Consider the following 10,621-nt stretch of genomic DNA (forward strand, 5'->3'; position numbering starts at 1 on the left):
ATAAAATTAAGGTATTCCACACCCCTAGAGTACACGCAACTGTCAAATAGAAATTACTGCTTTACCTGTAATAAGCCATACAACTTATCAGTTGACCGACCATGCCACTACAATTTCAAAAGTTTGTTCATAGACGAAAATGAAAATCATTATTTTGATGAAAAAAATGAATTGAAAATTGAATATTTCCCAAAGATTAAAGGAAAAAGTATTATCTACCCCAGGAATAATAAATTTTTTTTATTTATAATGGGTCCATTTTCTATAGAAATCATTTGTCTTATGAAATGGATCCCAAACAGACATGCATAATATAGATCTTAACATTTTTTTCTTTTCCGGAAGGTCAGTTATCAAAAATATTTATTTTTGTTAAAAATTTATAAAATTCAACACTCAAATTGGAATTAAAAAATGTTTTTTTGGTTGTCCTAAAAAATGCACAAGGTTTTTGAATCAAGATGGGAACCAATTCTTCGACCTTCACGAAAGCCCACCTCCTCTTATTTCAGCCACACAAACCCAAAAGATGAATTTTGGGGTCCAAAAGAGACGCATGGTCACATTTTAAAGACATTCCAGAATATTTATGCATTCAATTCAACTTTTTTGTAGAATCACCTACTTTGATTATGCTATAAATGATCCTATGAAACAATCAGAAAAAAAATATAAAAGTCTTTATTGTTGAAAAATGGTAATATTTTAACTTTAATTTCCTTTGGGCTTTCATCATTAAAAATGCCTAAACTACATTTTCCAAAATGACTGACAAAATTTAAGACTATAGAATTGATGGTTTTGTGTTGAATTCCAAAATATCAAACAATAGCTGAGAAGAGCCTGGACAACACTCAAAACCGGGAATGCCAATTTAAATATATATATATAAAATATGAAATGACTGAATAAATAGTGAACGATAAATCTTACGGGGCGATGGATCATATAATTACGATATGAAATATATACAATTGAGTGCAGATCAAGCATTACATGTAGACGGGCGGGAAAAGTTAACGCGGTGTTTCCTCGCGTGCACTTCATGTAAACGCCGCGTAAACTATGCGAAACTTCCAAATTTCAGTAGACATAAAATGTAAACAGGCGTTTACCTTCTCGTTTTCCTCAGCGTTAACGTAAACTCCGGCGCGTCTTCTTTTTTCGTCCAAAGTAAACGCATGTTTACTGTTTGAAGTAAACGCGAATTAACGCAGATTGTCATCATATCCTAAATACACTAACCTTAAATATTAAATGATAAGGTACATCGAAATTAAATGACCAACTGACCAACTGGTCATTTTCGATTGACATATTGTCGATTACAATCAATTATCAATGTTATTACGTCTCTTTAATTAATTATGAAGTCATCATAGTAAATTTCTTTTTCTTAACAGATAACGAGTTCAAACATGTCCTTCCTTTATTCAAATAATCTCAAACCGGCTGAATCTGGATGACTCGTAAAAAAATCTATTTGATCTAATTAACCAAAACTGACCATATTTGGACTTTATCAAGTAAATCTATATAGCTGCATAGTAAATCAGTTATATCTTAAGACAGGATGCATCAATTAAGAGTGCTAGGTTGTCCACTTTTTATTCAAAATATTGAATCATAAACAAATGTCAGTAGTTTTCATATCCAAGACTGACTCGTTAAACAAAATTATTCGTCTGCATCAACAAAACCTGACACTATTTGTACTTTTTAATATAAAAAAAAAAATGATAGTCGCATACACTACAAAAGTCGAAAAGTCTGAAAAGACCAGTTTTTGTCTTGATTTACATGAACTTTTACTCGACATTCTCCAAAAGTATGACTTGTGTCTTAATTTTTCTTGACAAATTCTCATTTATATCAAATTTGTATGAAAATTACTTGACATATTCTTGACATTCTGAATATGGTCTTCAAATTTCTTGACAAATTCTTGACATTTAATATTCTTGAAATTTCTCAACATGTTCTCGACATTCTTATTTTTTCTCAATATGGCTTGACATATTCTGAACATTTTGAATTGTGTCTTAAATTTAGTTCTGAGTTTAAATCTAATGTTTAAAACAATTTAAATTTGTATGTTTTGATATAAAACAATTTAAAATTGAGTTTTTAAATAATTACAAATTTTGATTCCTAGATCGTATAAATTAAAAGATTAAAACCAATCATACTGTAGACATATTTTATTCTACATTCATAACATTAAATGTTTATATGGTAAAACATTATTGTACCAAAATGTGGTTTATATATTAATAGCAAATTATGATGATATACAAATCATTCATTTAACAGAAGAAAAATTGTGTAATGTCATCTGTTGGAATATATATTAAGACATATTACACATGGACAGGATGTTCCACATAAAATTAAGGTATTCCACACCCCTAGAGTACACGCAACTGTCAAATAGAAATTACTGCTTTACCTGTAATAAGCCATACAACTTATCAGTTGACCGACCATGCCACTACAATTTCAAAAGTTTGTTCATAGACGAAAATGAAAATCATTATTTTGATGAAAAAAATGAATTGAAAATTGAATATTTCCCAAAGATTAAAAGAAAAAGTATTATCTACCCCAGGAATAATAAAAAAAAAATGTATTTATAATGGGTCCATTTTCTATAGAAATCATTTGTCTTATGAAATGGATCCCAAACAGACATGCATAATATAGATCTTAACATTTTTTTCTTTTCCGGAAGGTCAGTTATCAAAAATATTTATTTTTGTTAAAAATTTATAAAATTCAACACTCAAATTGGAATTTTAAAATGTTTTTTTGGTTGTCCTAAAAAATGCACAAGGTTTTTGAATCAAGATGGGAACCAATTCTTCGACCTTCACGAAAGCCCACCTCCTCTTATTTCAGCCACACAAACCCAAAAGATTTAAATTTGGGGTCCAAAAGAGACGCATGGTCACATTTTAAAACTGCCTTATAGACACCTATTTTAGTAAAGCAAATTTAACTGGCAGTTTTGCGAATGGCAAAAACTAAATGGTGTTTGTCAGCAACTTCAACTTATGTCGCGCCTTATCTCAAAAACAATTTATGATTATTGCTTGAAACTGTACACACTTCTTTGTTATACTAATTTAAAGATCTGTATACTTTTTGGTTTGATTCAAAATTTTATTTTAGTGATATTTGTAAAATAAAACAGGGTGGGGGGTGGGGGTGGGGGGGGGGGGTTTCACATGTCCCGCCGTGTCTCAAAAACAATAAATGGTTATTGCTTAAAACTTCCTCAGAAACTATTTATGATTATTGCATAAAACTTCCACACAAGACGTCGGGCGTATCATGCGCTCATGGCGCAGCTGTTTATTATACCTACGACTGACTCGTATAACACAATTATCTGTCTGCATCAACCAAAACTAACTATATTTGCACTTTATTATGTAAATCTTATAGTCGCATAGTAAATCAGTAATATATTTGTGTCAGGACGGATAGTTTAAGAAAGATGACAGCAATACTGGTACAAAAAGACTACAAAAATATTTCCGCATCAATTTAGAGTAATAGCATGTCCTCTTTTTATTCAAAATATTGACATTATATTTGGACTTCTATAAGAGACCGGACGACAATTTGAGTCTAACAAATATGTTGTGTAAAAATCTATCTGATCTTTTTCAGATCCTTTGAATATGCTATTGAGAAAGGCTAATGCTTTTATGGAAAAGTTCTCTATTAAACGACTGAAAATGGGTTCAATAGTTCAACTTCTAGATAAACTGAATATTCACGAAAGTAAAAAGAAAATTAGCACAGTTTTCAAAACCATAAAGGTAAGTTTGAATTTTGGTAGTTTTATCATTTCCATAATAGTAAGAATTATAATGTGAAACTCTACTGACCGAAAGATCCAGTTTTCAATTTTATCATCGCTGGACATTCGTTGTCTGCCGGTGTCTTTCACTTCCCTTAACCTTAATAAAACCTCCCCTGTATTAAAACTACTGCGAAAAATTGAACTAAAGTTGGCCGCAAGCCTTCTGAAGAACTACCTACCATTCAGATAAACCAAAATTGTCAGACAATTCTCTATGTAAGTAAGTAATATTATTGATACTGACACATGTGACCGCCCTATTTCAACAAGAATATCCGACTATTTGTGGAGAGCAACCAGAGTTCCGACCAGTCAGTACATTATCTCCAACGTTATGTTTTCGAGCGAAATGTTTTTTTTTCAATTTATTTCAATGAGTCACTGCATTAACTAATTTATTTTCAGGTCTCAATATATAGTTTTTCATCAAGTGTTTTAGATGAGTGAGTCATTCTACATCTATATCGTTATAGTTTTGAAATGAATTTTCCCTACTACATTAATATTACGTATAGTGCTTTGGATGTGTTTGTCCTACTTCATTCATATCATGTATGGTTTTGGAAGGTGTTTTTTATATTGAGTTCATATCATGTACATTTGGAATGTGTTTGCCCTTCTTTTATATCATATAAATAAGAAGATATGATATGAGTTATAATTCGAAAACTATCAATCCTAGTAACAATGCATAGAAATTGCACTATTGTCTATGTAGATGAATAGCTTTTTTCAATGAGCAAAACCTATGCGATGAAGTGTGTCTTGAATATCCCTTACATGACTAAAGTTAAAATACTTCAAACTAAAAATCTATAAACCTGGTTAAAGTGCAAACGATAGAGGAAAAACAATAATGGTTACAACATCCAACAACATCAACTGAATTACAGGATCCTAACTTAAGGCGTTGTCAGTTTGGCTGTCCCTTTGGTATCTTTCGTCCCTCTTTTAAGCACAAACATAAAATTGCATGGTTAAACATGCTTGTGAGTAATCGACCATCTGTTTGTAACCTGGGACAGTGGTAAAGCAAAATCACATTAAAGAAAAAACAACTGTAAAAAAAGATTCAGAAATTCTTATAGAATGAATACTACGCGAATCATAGCATGCATACTTTTCTAATATTCGTTATTTTATATTTAAAGAGAATAATCGACAAGAGACCGTGTTTCCATCCAAAACAATCTACAGATGAACAACTCCGAACAGAACTTACAGAAAGAGGAAAAAGGGCTGATGGAACTAGAGAACAGATGATCACTAGGCTGCTTCAGGTAGAAAACCGTAAGTATATCATAAGATGTAAATGTCTGTTATTGTGTAGTTTTCTGGAATGGACAGAAAAGATAGGGAGATGTTGTATTAACATTGACTTGAAAAGCAATAAAATTACTGAACAAAATAACATTTTCATTATAAGGCCCTCCAACGATAGATATGCTTCGTAAAGCAAATCAAGTTGATAACTGAGAGTCAAGACCCCTTTAGTGAATGAATTCAAAACAGACCAAAATTGTTTAACGAATGTATTTAATTTTTTTTTAGGAAATACAACCACTTAAAAGCAAGTGTTTCCTATACATGTCGCATACATTGATAATAGACCTATACATGGACTTAAGTGACATGATCCAAAAAATATCATCTGTTTCAAGTGTTCTTCCTACAACTAATTTAAATATAAAAAGTATACTTTGTGGTATGTTCCAGTATATGAAAACCTTAGAATTCAGAGCTTTTCTAAAATGTTATTTGCAAAATTTATGTGCAGCAATAATTAATTTATAATTTTTTTTTATGAATTAATGAGCAATCGTTTCAAATATTGGGTTTATCACCATAGCATAGTTCTTCAAATGATAATGAATGAAAACAAATCACTAGCGTACTTATGTATGTGCCATAACGTTTGTCCGTTCACCTTGCAGTTAGTATAATGAATATAACCATGATAGAAATGATAGATTTACCAACCACTTTATGTTTGATGTTGACAAACCCTCTTCTGATTCACTTGATGATTGTAAGAGTGATTTTATATTTTTACCCCTATTTTACATTTTTACAGTTGTAACTTACAGCAAGCTGAAACATTAACCTTGCCTTAAACTCAATTAGCTTTAGTCCTCGTTATGATTAAGTATTTCTGTCACACTATGACAGTACTTTTTTGTATGAAATTTACTTGTTACAAATAAACTAACCATATGTGTTTGGGAGTATTGTATTTTATGCGTAATATGTCAAGTGAGAAAGTTACTGGTGAGTCTTATTTAGAGATTTAAGTAGATAAGATATCAAATGTATTATGATATTATTTGATAAACTGCTGTTCTTAAAATACGAAGAATAAATAATATAAACTTATTCAGAATGATATCAAGCAGTAAACAAAAAAAATTATGAAAAACTTTATATATTGCTTTATGAAACGCATGCTTGGTTGTATATATCTCAATGTATATGTCAAAAACATATTCACAATTGCCTTGCATTAATTTATTTATGTTTAGAATTACAGTCTTTAAATTGTGTAAGTGAACTCAGAGTTATTTGTGCAATTGATGATATCAACCATTCAATTACATGTTAATGTTTTTCAGAGTGTCCATTTATGTCTATTACTATGCCAGACAATGTTGTATGTACATTTGATCAAATGTGCTTGGGAGTGGAGTGTTGTATGCATATTAAACTGGCAATATTCCGGTCATCTATACGTGTATTTGCTCGATTAGATCCTAAAGAAATGAAATTTGTGTATGGAATCAATGGATATACATGGACAATTCAATTAGCACCAGGATCAAGCTTTGATGGTGAGATAACACAACTGTTAACAACCCCGCACATGATTTTGAATACATTTTTTGATTCTGACGGAAGTTTTTAAAATCAGGCCTATAAGTTAAATGATCTTCATCAGCTTTTAGACATATTATACTAGAAAACGTTATAAAAATTGGAAGTTGAGATTTCCAGAATTGATCTTTTATATTCCTGTTAACCTATAGCTAAGAGTAGCAGACAAGAAATAAATGTAAGAAAGTTGTATGTGGACGTGTTTTTCTAGTAAGTTGAAAATAAGTATTAATTTGTATACTGAACATATTCCCATGCAACTTTAAATCTCGTTTTCATTTTTTTTTTACATAAATGAGGCCGTTAGTTTTCTCGTTTGAATTGTTTTACATTGTCTTTTCGGGGCCTTTTATAGCTGACTATGCGGTATTGGCTTTGCTCTATTGTTGAAGGCCGTACGGTGACCTATAGTTGTTAATGTCTGTGTCATTTTGGTATTTTGTGGATAGTTGTCTCATTGGCAATCATACCACATATTCTTTTTTATAATTCATGTAGTTGTTAAAGGCGCGACTTACAAAGACAGGCGTGCTGTTTTATAAGTTTTGATCGATTTGCTAGATTCGTAATAACGTTAGTCTTTGGCAAACTAGTTATGGCAAGTCAATGATACAATGCAAACGTATGCAGTACTACTGTGTGTATATTGACACAACACGTTTTTACCGTGTTAATTTATGTCGTTCCCCATAATCATTGTCTCTCTTGAAATTGTTTAATAAAAAATTGAAAGAAGTGATTATTCAGTTTTGGTAGAACAACAAATAGTAAGTCAAATATGATTGTTTTGAAGTTGTAATAGAATTTGCACATCTCGCGTAAATGTGTATAGTTCGGTTCTGTCCCTGCACTTATTGTTCATTGAAATCAAATGGACTCTGCAATTTGATTACGGACTTTCTATTTTGAATTTTATTCGGAGTTTTTTTTAGTTTTTTTCTTTTCATAGTTAACATGATCAAGTTTTTATTATTGGAAAATGATTGCAGCAGTGTCTCAAAAACAATAAATAGTTATTGATTAAAACTTTCTCAGAAACTATTGATGATTATTGCATAAAACTTCCACAAACGACGTCGGGTGTATCATGCGCTCATGGCACAGCTGTTTATTGTTATTTGCTGTTATTTTGAAAAAATATATTGAAATAGACTGAAAGTGTAAATTGCAAAAAATGTCCCGCATTACAGGTGTTTTTCTACTCTGATAATGTGACAACCTATTGTGGAGGTAGTGCGCCTGGTATATTGATTTGTACTGTAGTTTTGGTTCTATTCTAAAAAGAATTAAATGAGATATATTTAAGGTATACGTGTACATTGTAAAAGAAAACAGCATTGAAATATCTTATGTGCATACATATGAGTACTCCCTGACCATTTTTTCACCACGTGATCAATACAAGCACAAGAAAGCCTCTTATTTATTCATAATTCGCAGTGTACTGTCACAATTGAACACAGGTGAGGCAGATCATTGTTTTTAATAATTTTGTATTGTTGTAGTGATGCTACGGTGATGTTTCTTTCCAATTGATCGTCTCATGTAAATTTGAAATGATAATAGATTAACATTTATCATGTTTATGTTTAAAGTTGAATAAATACATTTTTTTTTAGTTGTTTCAGTCTAAATAATGAGTATAAATTGCTAAAAAAGTTTTTATTCTTTTTCATTTGATACAACGTTTTGTTTCAGGTTTCGAAGGAGAAAACCCTACAGGAATAAAGTTACCAGTGTTTGGTGGTATTGAAGTCATCGTCAGGTAAATCCTGAAGGACAATTTACATATATTTTGATGGCTAAATTGCTAAATTTTACTTTCAAACTTATGTTCAAAGACTGTCTTTTTAAAAACAATTGTTTTTGTTCAAATCTTCAAAAATGAAAGATATTGAATGCGTTTTTCGTACTTTACTCAGCCGACAGATTTATTGTAAGCCTCATCATAGAATTCGAGCGATTACCCGTTATGAACGAGAAGGTAACAAACGAAAAAGTAAAACATATTTTATATCGATTCTGAAAGAAAAAAATGATAAACCAAATTGTTTAATAACGGTTGTGTCAAGATTGAAATACAACAGGAACGCATTAACAAATAAGAATTACAACAAATATACATTTCTCTTTCGTCTGACTTATTTTCACGTGCTCAATAGTTAAAAATTGATTGTTTACGAGAACAGCTAAGATTATGTGCTACCTAACAAGTTCAAAGTTTAACGGAAATAGAAAATATTTAATTAAAAACATAATTATGACATTGAGTGAACCAGTCTTGTGCCTAAATTTATCCTCATTCACTGTGTTTATCCTGAGAGTTTGGTTTATTTTAATCCAGTTTTGAAAGGCATTTGCAGATGAGATGATCATTATCACACATAATCAAGGAATGATCAAAATAGCTAACATTACTGTTCGATTTTGTAGGTACAAACTTGAAAAAACTGGTACTGAACTGTATGTTACACTGGGTGCAGGATTTTGTTACCAAGGGGACACTAAATCTTGTCTGGTATTTATCAACATATTAGAAAATGCAATGTTGGCAATTCCAATCATTCAAACAGGAGATAAAGTGAAATGGCCGAACAGTAAGTATTTATATTTTTATTTACCTAATATAAAGTAATCCAAAATAAGTAATAACATTATAGTTAAATAAAAAAAAAGGATAAGTAGTTTTCATAAAGACAAACAAAAGAATACTATAACACGTTATAAAGACGATAAACAATGTTATATCTAAAAATATATATTTCAAATATTTGTGAAGTTGAAACAGACTATTCATCAACAAGGCCGTCGTACCTTGTGATGAACTTTTAAAATAAATGACGAGACGGTCTTAACATACCCCTGGATCACCAACTTTCTGCTAAGACACTGGTGACGTTTTACAAAGTCTGATTAGCAGCAAGCCCTTGAAATTCGAATAAGTTGGGAAAATATCATATGCTAGCTCAATTTTTATACTGCTTCTTAGGGGGGGGGAAATTGATAATTCCTAAAATCGCCTCGTTTGTCATAAATTATTGTCTTGAGATGACCGTGTATGTCAAATGACATGTATAAGTCTGAAAATGAGACAAGGGAGGCCCTATCCGATGTTTATTTAATTTCTAGTTCAAGGGGATACATTATTGAAACCCAATTAGAAAATTTAGCTTGCAATTGGAAAGAACATTATAAACTTAAGATGAATATGAAATAAATCAATATTTCTCCTTTGATCTTGTTTGAACAAGTGTCTGAAGGATCTCCCACTTATATGAGTATAAGAAGCGGTCAGCACAGTTCGTTCCGATAGAAATGCCGACAATTTAATGAAAAGTCTACCTCCTAATTCAACGAATATGTTGTCAATAAGAAACACCAGCATAATGATCACTTGTTCCCGTGTTTAGCTTGTTCTAACTTTTTGTTCACTATTTAGTTATAAATTTATACGTATGCTTCCATTTTTATGTTGAAAAGAATTGCGGGCTTTGGTCGAATTAACACATATTTCACCTTCTTAATGCGACGATTGGTTGCTCATGTATTTGAAGAGTTTAATTATTAAAAGGAAAAGAATATCAACATTGAAATTGAAACAAAGGCGAACCATTTCGTTGACTTTTTTTATCCACAAAAAATCATTATTATGGTGAAAACGATAATTAAATTATCTGTTTACCTGTAACACGAAAAACAAAGACCTATAAAAATACAATGGCATGAGCTCGTTATCTATTTATATCATGTTTATGTTTTGATCATGTTATGTTACCGACGACAGTCTTCGGAGATCATCTGGATAGTTAATTAGATTGGATATACGCTCAAATACACACGGAATTCAGATTTATTTTATTGATTACCTGCATTGTTAAAAAT

The 10,621-nt window shown here is 30.9% G+C and overlaps 1 protein-coding gene across 1 annotated transcript in view; it reads left to right on the top strand.

The window, feature by feature from the left end:
• LOC143084179 (uncharacterized) overlaps window positions 1-9,336 on the top strand; it is an 87,883-nt gene extending 78,547 nt beyond the window's left edge. The window contains exons 16-19 of the mRNA XM_076260589.1: window positions 5,023-5,161; window positions 6,481-6,518; window positions 8,438-8,504; window positions 9,173-9,336. Of these exons, the coding sequence (XP_076116704.1) occupies window positions 5,023-5,161; window positions 6,481-6,518; window positions 8,438-8,467 (207 nt within the window). The 3' untranslated portion in view covers window positions 8,468-8,504; window positions 9,173-9,336. The remainder of the gene's footprint in view (window positions 1-5,022; window positions 5,162-6,480; window positions 6,519-8,437; window positions 8,505-9,172) is intronic.
• The last annotated feature ends 1,285 nt before the right edge of the window (window positions 9,337-10,621 follow it).

Source organism: Mytilus galloprovincialis, chromosome 7 (genome assembly GCF_965363235.1).
Source record: "Mytilus galloprovincialis chromosome 7, xbMytGall1.hap1.1, whole genome shotgun sequence".
In the NCBI taxonomy this organism is placed as follows: Eukaryota; Metazoa; Mollusca; class Bivalvia; order Mytilida; family Mytilidae; genus Mytilus; species Mytilus galloprovincialis.